This window comes from Zosterops lateralis, assembly GCF_965231275.1.
Source record: "Zosterops lateralis genome assembly, chromosome: 6".
Taxonomy (NCBI): Eukaryota; Metazoa; Chordata; class Aves; order Passeriformes; family Zosteropidae; genus Zosterops; species Zosterops lateralis.
This window is the reverse complement of record NC_139761.1, coordinates 29,169,585-29,186,029: the sequence shown is the minus strand read 5'-3', so window position 1 is coordinate 29,186,029 and position 16,445 is coordinate 29,169,585. Positions and strand designations below refer to the sequence as shown.

The following is a 16,445-nucleotide window of genomic DNA, read 5'->3' as shown; positions in this document are numbered from 1 at the left end:
ATAGTGTCTTATAAGATGTTGCAAGGGGAAATTAATGGGTATGAGTTGTTAAAAACAGGCCTGTTGAAGGCATCAAAAACCAAGTTAAATATATCTAGGAGTTTGAAATGGCAACAGATGAGATTAGGGTAGAAATATGCATATTGCTCAAAGTAGGGATTTACTGTAACCCTATTACTTGTCTGAGTGTTTGGGATAATGAAATGTGTTTTCTGTCCTTGAATTGGAAGTCCTGAGATTTTACCACCCTCTTTTCCAGAAAAAAATTTATCTAAGATGACTATATTGTGACAATTATTCTAATTTTTTTATATATATGGGAGTGAAGTAATTAAAAATCATTACGGCTTTAAATTTTAAGTTTTTGTTGTTAATTTGTTACCTAATGCAAAATCCTAAATATAAGATGAACAGTTCAAGCTAAAGTGTAAAAACTTAAAATTCCTCCTTTTTCAATCATCCAGCATTTACTGCCCCCTCCTGCCATGATTGAAGAGCCAGAACCAACACAAACTGGAGAGACTGAAGTAGAAGGTGAAGGTCAGGGCATGCAGGAGGATGCAGCAGAAGAAATGATGAAGGAAGGAGAATTGAGTGTGGATGAAATGGATGAACATCGAAAAATGCCAGAACACCCTGGAAGAGACAGTGATAGTGGAGACAGTGAACCTGAGAATGAGACTGAAAAGTGATTGATGGAATCCTTGTCCTTAATGCATTTTGGAAAATTGACAGAAAAAAAAGCAGTTAGAAAAATAATTGCTATTTTTACATTGACTTTCATTAAATGGTTGCCTGTGTAATACCTGTTTGGTATATTTTTCACTGCATACTTTGGGGACAAGCAAGATGATTGGCAAACATTCTACTGAGTTCTTATCACTGTTGATAATGTAATTTGTTTACTGGCCTCAAATTATGTGCATTTTCCTTTTTATAAGTTGTTCAGTAAAGATGCTTTTTATACCGGTTTTGAATATTCGACTCTTAATTCCGTCACCCGTTAAACCTCACTAATCTATTCAGTATTTGTAAGACATGCTTTATAGTTTCCTTAGTATTTTGCCATGGAGAATTCCTTATACAGAGCTGGGCTTGTATATGCTGAACTGGTATTTTAGGCATAGGTTCAAGTTCTTTAAGGTATTTGATTGTATGTCTGAGTAATGTGATTTGTCACAGGACTTCGAAGTGATAAAAAGCTTTATTGAATTTTGACCTTAGTGGATTCTCAGGATTTCAAAGGCCCATTACTTGTAGAAATTTCTCATCATTGACTTCTGATATTGTTTTTAATTTTTTATTCTTTACGGAAGAAGGAAGAATGCAGATTTTCAGAAGCACTGGATTCTAAATTAGTGTTTTGAAATAAATTTCTTTTGCTTGAAGAAGATACAGTAATTGCCCAGGCTAAAGCCACATGAGGAAGAAAAGTTAATTTCCCTGAATGCAGGGATATGTATGTAAAACATACAATATCCATATTAATGACAAAATAGGTGAGTGGGGGTTTTTTTAGGGTAACAGAAGTGTGCACATTTCATAAAGTGATCAGAGAGAGGATTTGTCCCTGATTCGTTATGAATAGTTGCCATTGTGTCAAATTAGTCAGTTGTTTAATGAGACTTAGGAATTTCCAAGTAGATTTTCAAACACAGCAATAACCATAGGAACACCTTTTGCTGGCAAAGGGAAAACTTGAATTTCAAGTGTTGCAATTGTGAAGCTGCCAGCTGGACTTGCTAGAATGATTAGAGAATAATTAACTTCCAAGCTTTTTTAACAGGATTGAAGTTTTTTATTTTTCTTAATATTTTTAAAACACAGTACAGGAAGAAATAGTATCAAGTTAAACATATGCCAAGCTCTGTGAAATGCATCTATTGCATATCTGTGTGCATGCTGGGATCTCATCTGCCCCTCACCCCAAAATCATTCTCTCCCCTCTCTCAGAGGGGAGCTCACGAGTAGCAAATCTAAGTACTTACCTTAGTTTGAGTGAAACTAAAGAGCTATTAGTGATTTTTCTTCATATTTATTTAGCCAACCCTTACATGAATTGCCGCATTTTCTACTTACACTGAGCCTGTGAAACAGCTTGGTTACTACTTTCCAGACTTGCTTAGAGACTGGTTTAGAAATTGCTCAACACTTGGATGCTGATGTAGTGCTAATGTAAAAATGATACGGTAAGTCAATGTCCTGTTCATTTCTGTAATAGCCAGGAAAAGAAAGGGAAAGAGCAATTTACTTTGGGTTCTGTCATCCATATTTGGCTGAGATAATGCTGTATAAATGCAGGCTGATTTCCATCTGTGACTGAAATAATGAAGTAAGTGCAGGTGTTGGTATTATCAAAGAAAATGCCTTGGTAGCTCTCAGAGCACAGTTTGCTTTTGCTTTAGTCTGTATGGATTTTGAAAGGGCTTGGTCGAGGTGGTATATAAGTCAGGACTAGAACATTCAGGAGCAGTTTTGCCAAGGCAAAAAGAAGGGACAAGTAAATGTAAGACATAAAGGCTGTTATTTTTTGCTGACCTACACTGTATTTGCTTTAGTGGTGGACATGGAGTACTGCTCCGTGTGTTCAATAAGGTCCTGACTTCCTTTGGAGGGGAAGCAAGCACTGACAGTTTCTCTTCCCTCTTGGAATGGGTCTTGCTATTTCCTGGCATGTAAAAGGCTATGAATCCTGAAGAAAATATTCTCACAAGTGGTAGAAATTAGGTGGGGGGTTTTTTTAACAGAATTGTTTTGCTGACAGGACAAGAGAGACCAGCTTTCTGAAATCACTGAATTCTTTCAAAAGAATTACCTAGAGGTGATGATCACATGCTGGATAAACATGGTGACATACAATTCTATTGAAACAAGAAGTAGGTAACACTTGAAATCTGGTTGCGAGCAGACAAAAGTGCATGTCCTTGTCAACAAATGAATCACAGCTGACAGTCAAGAAGCTGTGAGTGCTGTTAAGATATATGGCAGCATAGTTTCCTTTACCAAGCATGGTAATGCTCTCAGGAGAGATAATCAATCAAAAATTAATGTTTTTGTGGGAGTTTTGGAAGCTGTTTTTATGGCCCTTAGTGTTTCCTTTGCTATGTGGTTTCTCAAGTGTAGTTCTTTTACAATCCTTTTTCTGGAAATATTGGTTGCTTAGGTACATGTTGGAAAAACCCAATAACAGAATAATGTTCATATGCTTTAATGTTTTCAAAAAAAACCTGTTTCCATTGCAAATTGCAAAAGAACGTTCTTGAAAGATTGTCAGCTAAGTCTCCTAAGTCATGTATTTTCCTAAGTTTTTGGGAGGTACCTGGAAAAGTACAGTATTCAAACTTCCAACCAAAGCTTGCAAACATGAGCATCTGGAAAATTGCTACATTGAAGAGAATAGAAGAGAAACCATAATTGCAGTTACTCCCTCTCAGTTCCTAAACAGTATTTCAGACTAAACACTACTACTGTAATGAGAGAGTGGGTTTTTTCCCCAAACTTACGATAGGTAGCAAGGACAGATCATCTCTCTGGGCCTTGCTCTGGCAGGGCTTTAGCTTAATCTAACCAATATAAGGGATAATGTAATAAGTTGCTATTAAAAAAGATAGTGTGTTTTATTTAGCTGCCATTATGATTTTCACTCACCTTGAAAAAGGAACAAGGGCAAAGATAACTGAATCAAGGAATAGCATTAATTAAGTGTAATACAGAGTATGTGTTGGTGTATTGCTATATCTGGAAAATGAGATTCAAAAAGAAGCTGAAGAGGAGTTGTTTCAGCTATAGGTAAGAAACTTTCCAGAGTTCAAGCATTATCTTTCTGCTTTAGAGACACTATCAGAACAGAGTATGTTTCTGTACAAGTATGTTCTAAGAAAATGTAGACCCAAACAAAAAGTTGAGGCAGCTGTTGACAATGACATAGTTCACCTATAGATGTCAGTGAAAAAGCTACGTACAATCACAGTGCATGTTTGCTTAATCAAACATTAGAATTTTGTGATTCCAGAGAACAGCATAAAAGAAGCAAGCTGGATTGCCAAATAAGGATCAGGAATACATCAGTCCTAGCACCATTTGCAAGAGATAAAAAGAAGCCGCCCTTATTGCATTTATCAAGTGTGAATTCCTAAATTGCTTCAACCCACTGTAAGAGAAGCCCTGCTACACATCTAGAGACGCTTCAGCATCCTGCTGTGCTAGTCTGACATCTCTTGTGTGTCAAGAGCACTTATTTTTAGATGGGACAGTCATTAGGGACAGAACGTATCTAACTACTGTAAAGGAAGAAAGGAAGTAGTTCAGGGGCAGCAGAAGTGAGTAGGGAGAAGCTCAGTACAGAGGTTCAAAGATTCTGTTTCTGACCACAAGTCACAGTAGTTTAGGCTTGCCCTATTTTCTCAGAGTGAATTTTGGCAGCAGCAGTCATGTCCTATTGGGCAATACTCTGTTTTCTAAAATGAGACCATGTTTTGCAAGCTGAGTCAGAGAGGGGAGAAATCGACTCACCGATAATCCTCCTCTGCTGAGGACACATTCAAGAACATTGAAACAGGACTAACTGGGATGAAAAAAGTCCAGCTGTGGAAAGGTTTTCTGGTTCGCTGTCACTGACAACCCCTGGAAATGTGATCAGGTTAAAATAAAAAACTGCTGTATTTTAGTTACGCAATGTAATGTATGGTCTAAGTTTGAAGAGAACTCATGCAAATCCAAGTATTGGCTCTGTATAGCTCTGAATTAAACCTAGTAATGGCTAAATTTAAGATAACAAGAGATGGTTTTGCACATGAGAAAGATATACTGAAAATTACTATTCTTTGATGAAAATATTTACTGAGACTAAGTCTCTATTAGGAGTTTTGTGGTTTCATACAGATTCTCAAGGAGAATGCTACATATTCACCTTCAAGAAAATTTTGAGTTCTTATTTTGCAGACTGTTTATTTACTGATAGACCACTGTGTATTAATCTGCATTCTCTTATCTCTGTTGATGTGCAGTAGTGAGATATCTTGTGGCGAGCAAGGCCAGAACCCATGGCATCCAGTTCAATTCTGTATTATAACTTTGTATCTAAAGTATTGCTACAGATATGTTTTACATAAACTTTAAGTGATGAACTATGAGTTTTCAAACAGAGAATTAATTACATTATTTGGAAACTTCTGTGGGATATTGCTTTTGAAAATGATGGGGTTCTAGACATGACAACAATTTTCCCAAAGCAATGCCTTTCCCAAAATATTACATTAAGGTTGCAATTTGTTGGCCGCTTATTTAAAAGCACACAACAAATAAAAACTGTTCAAGCACTTGCCTTTAGTAATGTATTTTTCCCTGACATGAATTATACATTTTTAGGAAGTCAGGGGATGAAATAGAAAGTAAAAGATGCAATATTAAAAAAAACACCAGAACCAAGCTAAAAAATCAACCCATTGAACAAAAAACCCACCCACACCAAAAAAACACCCCAATATATTTGATTGTTTATAATTTCTGTTGTTTTGTTTTGTTTGTTGATCCAATTAACACTGAAAGGAATTTAAAATTTGGAGTTTCACGCAAAATGAAAACATCAAACTGTGACCAGCTCTGATAAAATATGTCTGGATGTTGAACTATTCCTGCACTACCACTTGAGTTCCAGTTTGGAAAAATGGCCAACCTCTGGGCAAAAGTGTATGATTCATTATAATCTTCATAAAGCTCAAGCTATTGGAATTGTCCTAAGTACCCTACCTTCCTGTCCTGGTAAAAGATGTAGTATCATTCTCTTTCCTTCCTCGTCCAGACTGTTCATGTTTGAGGCACCTGCTAATTTTACTCAGAGCTAAGAAATGCTAAGAAATTTTCACAGGCTCAGTTCTTTATCTCATTTGATCTCTAATGTACTATGAACTAATCTTGTTCCTGCATACACAGATACTTCAGTGATGGGACAGTTGTCCTAGATTGCCCCCTGCCCCTGCCGTGTTCACCCACTGGCGCTCTGTCAGTCTGGGCTGCGTAATGAGATGAGACACTGAGGACAGCTGCTGCTCCTGACTCATCTCACTGCTCAGTACCTTCCTGGAACTCTGGGCTCAAACAATCACTGTAAATTCGAAACAAATACTGAGCAAACACAGCAGGTATAATATGTTAAATTTTATCTATTGAAACACAAATATCAGTGGAAGTACACGTGCATACCTTGTGTAATGGTAAATTTATATCAAGCTAATTCCAACGAGAATCTCTTACTATAATCAGAAATGTGTTTAGTTTTGTCAGTATGAACCCTGAGATTTATATAAAGTAAATCCTATTTTGTAAATTATTAGTTTAAACCAAGTTTTTGATACTATTTAATTATAAGGAGCTTTGAGTGACTATGTATCCATGCTTTCTTTCTATGTAAATATGCAAAAAGGCTCTTGATTTAAGCAACATAAAAGGGTTTGTCCTGCAAATTTAAAGTTATTCGATTTACATTTATTTTATTACTTTTAGAAATTATGCCTTACAGTGTTCCAAAATGAATACAGTGGAATAAAGGGCCAATGCATGTTGTTATGGCCAATGCTTCTCTGCCTTTGAGGAGGAGGAGGTGTGGAGAAGGCAATCGCTCTCTTGTATTTCTGAATTCTGCCAGCACGAGAGAGTACTAAAGGAAAGCATGTTTTATGCAAGCTAATGAGGTTTGGGGTTGAGAGTACTTATTTTGATTCTCCTAGACCTTAGAGAAAGATGCTAAGTTTACCCACATATAAATTTGCCCTAAAAATTGCTACCCAAATTTTGTGTGAGGGATTGTGTGACTGCAAGTGACTGGAAGGCAATAGGTATAAACTGGTGAGACCATTAGATCAGGGGTTCATAATATGCCATGAGCACAGTGTGAGGAGATGCCCAGTAATGTGTAAGCTAAAGTAAGTAAGCTAAATATGTACCTCAGTGGTTTGGCTTTTATTTATGAATGTAACAACAGCTCCGTGTTTCTTCTTGCTAGATCTTGTAAATGAGCTATAAATACATCTGCTTTGATAAAATATTTTCCCGGTGGCACCTGTCTCCACCTTAGGCTACTTTTCTCCTCTGAGAAGCAAAGGAGGCAACTGTGTTTGTTACTGTTCTCACACAGATGCCTGCAGAGCCAAGTTCTCTTCCTCAAGCCAACCAGAAAAGCTTTAGTGGGAATCCTCCCCTACCCTCTGCCTTCTGCCTCAGTTTGCTGTTGATAGGAACTTCTCAGCTTGCAAACTTTGTTGAATGAGTTTTACAGGTTTTTGCAGTCTAGAAATGGTCACATTCAACACACAGTTGAAGGGAAAGATGTAACTTCACCTTGCAAGGTGAGCCTCTGAGAGATTAATGTGAAAAACAATTAATGTGCTCATGAGCAGAAATCTGCATAAGGTTTGTAAGGGTGACTGTAACACTAAAGTGTCAAACTGCCACTGCCTGACTCAATGTCAGCCATGTACATCAAGGTCTCTCCTAAGAGACACAGCCCTGTGGCATTAGGCAGGAGATATTTGCAGATTTTCAGGTTATGGGTTAAGATTTTGGTGTTTACATGCTATTGTATCCACAGAAGTTTTGGTTTGGGTAGGGTCTTTTTCTTTCAGATTTGCCTCTATGCAGTATGGTTATCAGTATCTTTTCAAATCAGCAATCTTGAAGACAAGGAACAATTACTCATAACAGTCTTTTGGGTAATTCTGAGAAAAGACTTGAATGTGTTCATAATGTTTACATTAAATTTTTTGGACTATCACCATTTCAGATACCCTTGTAAAATCTGCTTAAAATAGGGAACTCCTTCACCCAATAGAAAGACTGTACTTTCTTGTCTTGTTCTAGCTTGAAGCCAGATTTGGGACATCTTAAATATATTTGCAACTGAGAAGTTTGAAGACAGATTTAATTAGCTGTTTAACTAGAACCAGAAATTAAGCACTAATTTGCAATATTATTTCTGTAGCTACATGTTAAGGGTGAAGGGGTTTTTTGTTTTCTATTGGAAGAAAAAATTCAAACCATCTCCAAATTAAAGGGCCTGTTCAGCAAATATGAGACTGAAGATATAGTGCCGCTATTTTGTTATGTGCTCTGCATTTTCTTTATTTGAATTCATTCTTTTGCTGAAGTTGACTGAGTGTTTAAAATTTTGGCTGTCAAGCTGTCAGCCTTGCCAGCAGCATTAAAACTGTGAATTTCATGACACCCATATACTTGAATTTTCAGCCAAAATATTTGTTTAGCAACTTCAGTGATGAAATAAATTTATGAAAAAAACCCACTTCTTCATATACACTGTGAAAACAAATGTTGACATAGTTCAAATCAACATATATTTACATTGACTATAAGATGTTTTGTTAAACTAGATGCTCAACTTGTTTTGTGGTGGAGACTTTCTTTGAAATATCTCCACAAGAATAAAGTTACTTAGAATGTCTTACAGCATTTCATTCTGATGTGATTTTATATAGTCAAGTGGATTTTAACAGATTTTTCTGAAGCATAAACATGGTTGAATTGCAAAAAAGATGTCTATATGAAAACATTTGTTAAATGCCTTTTAAAAATTACCAAATGCACTAACAGAAATGCACATTGAACATTCCCGGAAAGTCATAGAATGTTCTTGTCATCTAGCAAAATGATGGCAAAGACAAGGAAATTGGAGGATTTGAGGAAGTGCTTGTGTAATGAATATAAGCAGAAACTTTTGCAAAGGGGTTTTGGGACATGTTTTTCTCCCTGTCTGGTTGTTTCCGGTTTCTTTGGTATGCCTGTACCAAAATGACAGAACTGCAGAATGTTTTGGGTTGAAAGGGTCCCACAAGGATCACCAAGTCCAGCTCTTGGCCCTGCACATCATCATCCCCAAGGGTCCCACCCTGTGCCCGAGAGCAGCATCCAAAGGCTTCTTGAGCTCTGTCCAGTTTGGTGCTGTGACCGCTGCCCTGGGGAGCCTGTTCCAGTGCCCAACCACCCTCTGGGGGAAGAATCTTTTCCTGATGTCCAATCTAAACCTCACCTGATTCAGCCTCATGCCATGTGAATGACATGAAGAATACACTCTTTCACAGTGATCACAGCAGAGTTTTCTGTAAGATCACTGCAAAATTTTCTAGGCCACCTTCTTTTTCTATCCCAGTCATGGAAGGAATGGAGGGACTAATTTTTAATATCTTCAGGTGTGCTATGTCTCTCCTCCAGAAGTTTTCACTAATCAAAACACAGCATGCACATGTGTTAGTACCTATCTTTAGTTTCCCTGCCTCATGTTTTTTGTAGCTGAGATCAGAAGAAACTTACCACAGTCACTAAAATGCATCTGCCAAACCGTGGCTGAGGCTGGAAGCTGCATCTTCAGCTCTTCAGAATGGGTGACATACAAGGGTCTTACCAGGGCAGCCATCAATGCCTCTTGGGATGTGCCGTCTCTGGCTGATGCTGATGGCTTCTACACACATCTGTCCTTGCCCAGCAGCTTCAGATAGCTCAGCCATCAGCTGGGATTCCATGAGCCAAAGATATTTCCTGCCATGGTTGCTGTTTTACAGGTGTGAGTGTTGGGGAATGTCAGGCTCAGAAGCACCTCAGTTCCTGAAAGACTTTTGCTGTCTGCAGAAGTCCCTCCATTCCTTGTAGCCCTCCTGAGGCAAGAGCCACTTGCTGAGGCCACATCTGTCACTGTGGCATGACCCTGTTTTGGCTATAGGGTAGTTGGTCGTGTTCAGGTGACACAAGAGGAGACAGGCTAGTATCAAACATTGTATTCACTTTGGTTTCCTGCTTTGGCCAGTTCCTGCTGCAGAAAATTTGATCATTTAAAAAGCCATAAATCTGTGCTTTCAAGGTAAGGAAGGCTGTTTTCCATATATTGTTCTGGTTTTACTCATACTGGATAAATTTGTGTACTTTACAGTATGATGTCATAAGGTTGCAAAAATTCAGCTAGTTAATCCACACCTTCCTGTTTTTGAGCCCTTCTTTGGTCCATTTTCATTTACAGGAATGATGAGAATTGCTTTAGTATGTTAATATGATCATGTGATTGTGTTAGTATGATTAGTGTGATCACTATGAAATTAGTCCATGGGCAACATTCTCTAGGTAAGGCTATATTGTTCAAAAAACATTCTTTCTGGTTGTACTTTAAATGCTTTGTTAGCAGAACTTGTCTGAAGAAATGGAATTGTATATGTTGCCCAAACACCCAGAGATATTCTTAGTTTTCACGTCACTGTTTACTTTGTCATGATTTTAAAGAGGTGCCTCCTGTGTGTTGTTCACGTATTTCAATAACATCTGAATTAGAGCGATTTGCTTAACTCAATAATACTGTACCATATCCAGTTATCTCTCATTAAGCTGAGTGATACTGCTTTTTACTACCACAGCTTTTGCTTCTCTCTCTCTCTCCTTGGTGTTTAACCCCTTTATCACCTTATATATATAACTAGTTAACAGCAGTCGTCTGATAACCAAGAGTGCACAGAATTATTGGAATCTAATTTTAAAAGAATTTCCTGAGCAGTTTGTATTTTTACCACAAAACCTCAATTATGAATTATTAAAAATTAAACATTGAGAAATGTCTCAGTATTTTAGATTTGATGATTTGTTTTTCCATTGCATTCTTTTTCTAGGTTTATTTAGTTGTTGGACCTCTCACAAGACCATCAGAAAATGGCAGGTTGTGTTTTCAATTGTGTGGCGCTATCATACTTATAAATATATCTGCAATTTTCCAGTCTGCTGAATGAGCAAGGCAGAAATAAAATACTGTGACAGCTCACAACACATCTCAGCCATTGGGGAGATAGCTGTTAATAGTCTTGGTGGATAATAGGCTTGATGATCTGTTAAATAAAGCATACAGTCTCAAAGCTCATCACAGGGAGTAGGTGATAATGAAAAGAACCAGCAGATATGCAAACTCAATTAACCTGCTACTAGTTGTGTGCAAGCTATTCTTCATTAGGCCAGAAAATAAGCAGTGTTGTCAACCGGAGATGTTCTGCAGCTTTGTGGACTAGCCATAGTCTAATTCTTGGGATTTTATTAATGTACTATATTCCAAATGTATTGTCTTCCAAGCATTAATTTTATTCTTCATCTATAGCCATATTTTATCATGCATTGAAGGGACATTGAAACTTATCTCTGTAGAGCTGTGTTAAAAGTTTGCATCTAAGTCATTCTGCTCTAGAATGCTCTTCAATTCTACTCATTGAAGTGAATCTGGTATTCCCCTTTTTTCCTCAGGAAGAAACCCCAGAAGGCATGTGTGACTTGGCATTTTTTAAATTAGACTTTTGTTAAATAGAGGAAACAAATCTTTCTTGGCTGAAAATATCTTTCCCTCCCTCCCTCAAAAAAAAAAAAAAAAAAAAAAAAAAAAAAAAAAAAAAAAATCCCCAAACCAAACCAAAATAAACCCAACAACAATTCAAACAGAAGAGGTTTATCTATATATCTCTATAAGCACTTGCAGTCAAAATCAACCCTTCTTTTCCATGTCAGTGGTTTCAGATGGCACACTGCAACACCATGGCGTGGAGATTATTTTGCCTCATTGTGCTGGTGTTTCTTGGCTGGCCCCTAGGCATAGCCTTGTGTGCCCTCTATGGATTCCTTTCTCCTCACTCAGCTCCAATAGAACCTGATGAATCAAGCCAAGTTGCTGAAGGGCACGGGTCCTGGGAGGCAGCATGCTCAAAATGCATGTGGCAATCTCCTGTGCTTGGCAACAGAGACAGCTTTGCATCAGAAATGCTCTCAGCTGTAGGCTGTTGGATTTCATAATTTACTCTGTTAATCCTTGTTTTTCAGGCCTGAACAACCTTTTCTCAGTTTTTAACTGTGTGAATTACTCTTGAGCATGTCACAGAAACCTTAATAATCCAGAGGTTTGTCTCCTAAAATATGAATATGTATAATGGAATCTATTGTACTGCAAATGAGTTATGATACCTTGTACTTAGAGAAGGTAGCTTACTTGGAAAAGGTAGATATATATGCATTTGTCAGGTTTTGAACTCAGTGTCAAAACATAATTAATTTTAAAAAATTGAGAACAGGAGGATAGGGCAGGGCAGGTAAGGTTATATTGTGGAGATAGACTTGAATGTAAGTAAGTAAGAATGAGGTTATAGGGCTGAGGAGATGTTGTTGAAAGACTTAGAGGAAAACAATGCACCCAGGAATGACACTTCTCTCCAACATGGTTGTGGAAACCTGTTACTCCTGTCGCAGTAATATTGGTGAAAGTAAAGACACCACTTTCCACTGGGAAAAAAGCATTATGATGCTATATGACATCATTTTTGAATTTCAGCTTCCTTTTTTAAATCTCCCTGAACCCTTCGTGAAGACAGTTCAGTGAAAGTATACCGTGCTTGTAAAGTCAAAAACCTGAAGTCAGGAATGTTTCTCTTACAGTTACTGATTAGTAGAAGTTAAATGACTGCATATATTTTCTTCAGCAGGGGTTTTGATATCACTTTGGGTATTACAGGGACATGTTCTGGGTGTGATGCTTTGGACTTTAATTTTATTCAAACCTATTCCAGAGCTTTTCATATGTGGAGATTAATATATCATCTTGTTCTGCAGGACCCTTGGAAAACTCTGTGGTGAAGAAGGGAAAATATCTGAGGAAACCAGCGTCCATCCTCTCCAGGCTACAGCTTAGAGAACCATCTCCAAGGCCAGTTTACAGTACTTACGTAATGCAGTTACTTGTTAAGTACTGAAAGGGAAGAATAGATAGGGAAACCAGCCCAAATTATTTCTCATTTCCTCTTTTTGAGGATGCACCTAATCATTAGGGTATAGTGAAAAATTCAATCCTGTGTATAGCTACCCATAATTACTCTTGTAATATCTTCTGTCCAGAACTGCCTTTAACTCAATTCTGAGAGGTAGTGATATTTATTTCTACCTCAGTCAGAACATAGAAGGATTACTTACACTATTTATGAATAAGCTACTGAAATTAAAAAGCCAATGGAAAATAAAGTTGGTGCATTTTTGAGCCTTTAGAAAGTGGTTTCAGGCTGTGAATCCAAACTGGCAAAAAAGAGTATCTAAGCTTTGAAGATGAATGGTATTTCAGAAATACCCTTGTCCTCATTTAGCCTCAACCTTCAAGCATCATCTTATGCTGAACTGGGTGATGATACACTGGAGAAATTTAATATTTTAGAGGATAGGATCAGAGAAAACACAATGCTGACTGAGGTGATTCACTGGGAGTTTTTTTGCTGATTCTGTTCTCTGAAAGATTTAACTTCCCCTGTGTATTAATATGGGAGTGTGAATTCTGCTAGGGCAGAGCAGACAGATAAAACTTAGACATTAAACATTCATCTAACATTCATGTTAATATATCAGGTAGAAATATGAGATTTATATTGGGCACAGTATGTGTTCTTGATATTAAAAATAAGAGAAATAAATGCACTCAAACACTAAACTTAGTATGTGGTTCATGTGATGGATTCCCTGTAGGTTGGCTTCTAAGTGCTGGAATGAAAGTATCTTTTTTGTTTAACTTATTTAGCACAGACAGAATGACTTGGATATTTTCTCTTTTCTCCCTCTTTAATACCTCCATAATAATAAAAAAAAATTAAGAAAAACTTCTGAAAAATCAGATTTTTTGTGGAAAGCTGAGTTTGAAATATCTGTATGTGGTTAATTTTTCTTCTGCATAGAAGTCCACTTTATAAAAATCAATGTTTTAATTAGATCTCCTTCCCAATCATAAAAGTTGCTGTGTGACTTCCAGCAGTGATTGTACTGGCTGGCAAAATGGAGCCTCCAATGTACAAACATCTTTCAGTTACTGCTCAGGCCTAGCAGGTGAATCCTGGGAGTACTGGAGCACGAGCTGGTGGTTCATCATGTCACTTCTGTCACACATCCAGTCACACATCCACAGGGTACCAACGTGGCAAGGCCGAGTCTGTGACCCAGATTCCCAGGAGGATTTGTGAGAAGGACACTGGGAATTAGAATGTTGAGTGATCTCTGTGAGCACCTCTTTAATTTGCTCTTCCCTCCCCATCTCTCTCAAATTAAAAATCAGTAGGTGATTGCTCAAAAACTTTTGGATTGCCATGAGTTTTGGAGCCTAATAATCATGACAGACGTGAATGTATGTCGGAATAACCTTCATTCTTTTCTCTTCCCTTCCACTCTTAATGTGATATCCATCTTTATTGTCTTTAACTCTTTCCTCTATTTTCTCCTATTTTTGCTGGGTTTTTGTTTAATTCATTGTAATTTGCATCCTCTTTTTTTTTCTCTAAGTTTTTTTTTTTTTTTTTTTTTTTAATTTGAGGTTTTGATAATTGATTTTATTTTCCTTCATGATATTTTCTACCTCCTCCATTACACTTCTCCATTACACAAACTTTACTTTGTTTAAGTCCCTTTTATATTTAAAAAGCTGCTTTTATGCCTGACATAACAGTTGTAGAACTCCTTGTGCTGAGTATGTCTTAAAGGGTTGTTGCATTTTGTTTTGTGTTGTGTTTTGGTTTTTTGTTGTGTTGTTCCTTTGATCAGAGTCTATTAAATCTCATGTTATTAAGTTTTCTTGTTCAGCCATCCTTAATCATATTTTGAGCTGCATCCTATTCTTTATTATTGCCTAGTTGGAATGGGCCTCCAGCATTAAGCGTTCTGGGCTAGTGGTCTCCAAATGTTTTTGATTGCACACCTCTGTCAGTAAAAATGTTGAATGGGCACATCCAACCTATATATATTTAATAATGTATAACTTATGTATGAATGCTACTGTATTAATGCATTCTGTACACTAGAAAACATATTGAAAAACAAAATTAGAAAGTGAATGAGATAAAGATGAAACAGATACAAATTAATTTTTTTTCTTATCTATTAATGATACAAAGAACTGGGTTTCCTCCTGCAACCCAGTGGATTGTCTTGTGCACACCCTTGGCTCCTTGCATCCCACTTGGATCCCACAGCATTTACCATTTGTAACATTCTTTTTCCTAACTCAAATTTCTAGGGTATTAAGTAGAACCAGGATAATTCCTCCAGTTTTCCTTTTAGAGTTCACCCATCTTACACGATTTTTTCCACATGAAGAAATTAATCTCTCATGTTATCATACGGGTTGTTCTGGTAGCAGTGACATTTTTATATCCAACTACATTCTCCTAACAGTTCCAGAAGCAGGAGGTAAACCACAAATATATATTTAGCTGTGGTTTTCAAACCCCTTGTGTTTCTGTGCTCAAGATTTTATTTTTCCTTTTCATTTGAATGATGCAAAAATAATTTTCCTAAAGGTAAGGCCTCCAGTATTTAATTTCCTTTTTATTAATAATTGAATTGCTCTTTGGCTTCAGGTGGGTGTAACTGCTGAAACCAGCAGTACTTTCTAGGGCTTTCAAGCAGATCAGCTTGGAAAATGTGGCTGAGCAAAGGAATTTCTTCATATTGACAACTCTGTCATTACGTTAAAGTCATGCCCCAAAACTCTAGTAGGAATGGGGGATAATTAGAAAATTTGAGGACTATAGGACTGATGCATAAACACTGGAATGGTACTCCTAAGAAGAATTTTTTCTTTTTCAGGTTGATCAGCTATTTCCTGTTTATCAGTAAGTCATTTAACCTGTACCTCATCGCTTTGTGCAAAAAAAGCCTCACAGCAATTTTGGGAGTTTAAAATTCACTAAGAGGAATGAACATCTTAGTTATATCCAACCAGAAGACCTCTGAAGATCCAGAAAACTAGTAACTATAGGACAGAGGCAGGCTGTCAGCTAGCCCACGACTCTAATTACAGTGCATTCTCTTAATGTTCAGGCTTTGAGACCTCATTTAGTTTATATGTTTTAGTTTATATGCTTCCAGGCCAACTGGAGTTTTCAGAATATATTTAGACATTATATTTTCAATATTCATGCTATCATTTATTTAATCTTGAATTTATTTTATGCTTGTATGGAAATGCATCTTCTTCCTGGTGTTATGGAAATTGACTCAGCAAAATAATAGGTCAGTAATCTTGAATTTATTTTATGCTTGTATGGAAATGCATCTTCTTCCTGGTGTTATGGAAATTGACTCAGCAAAATAATAGGTCAGTGGCTTAGGTCAATAGGCATAAGTCCAGTTTTGCTGGAGTTTGAACTCTTACAATGTCCTTTCAAGGTGACAACCTAATTAACAGTTTTGTGGGGTACACATGATTCAAAATTAATGGCCAGAGTAAATATGCTAGCTATATTTCTACCAAATAAATATTTATTTATCCTTGGGCGTTTATGCCTTCTATTTAACTATAAATAGTTGTTGTGTCCTTCTTAATATGATTGAAAAGCAATATACCCAGACAACTCTTCTTGGGCTTATTCCAAAGCCTATAAATGCAGTGAGAGTTTGTTAAA

At 37.0% G+C, this 16,445-nt stretch overlaps 1 protein-coding gene across 1 annotated transcript in view; it reads left to right on the top strand.

Moving 5' to 3' along the window:
* Positions 1-962, top strand: part of AQR (aquarius intron-binding spliceosomal factor) — a 47,395-nt gene extending 46,433 nt beyond the window's left edge. The window contains exon 35 of the mRNA XM_083863417.1: positions 465-962. Coding sequence (XP_083719543.1) covers positions 465-692 — 228 coding nt within the window. The 3' untranslated portion in view covers positions 693-962. The remainder of the gene's footprint in view (positions 1-464) is intronic.
* The last annotated feature ends 15,483 nt before the right edge of the window (positions 963-16,445 follow it).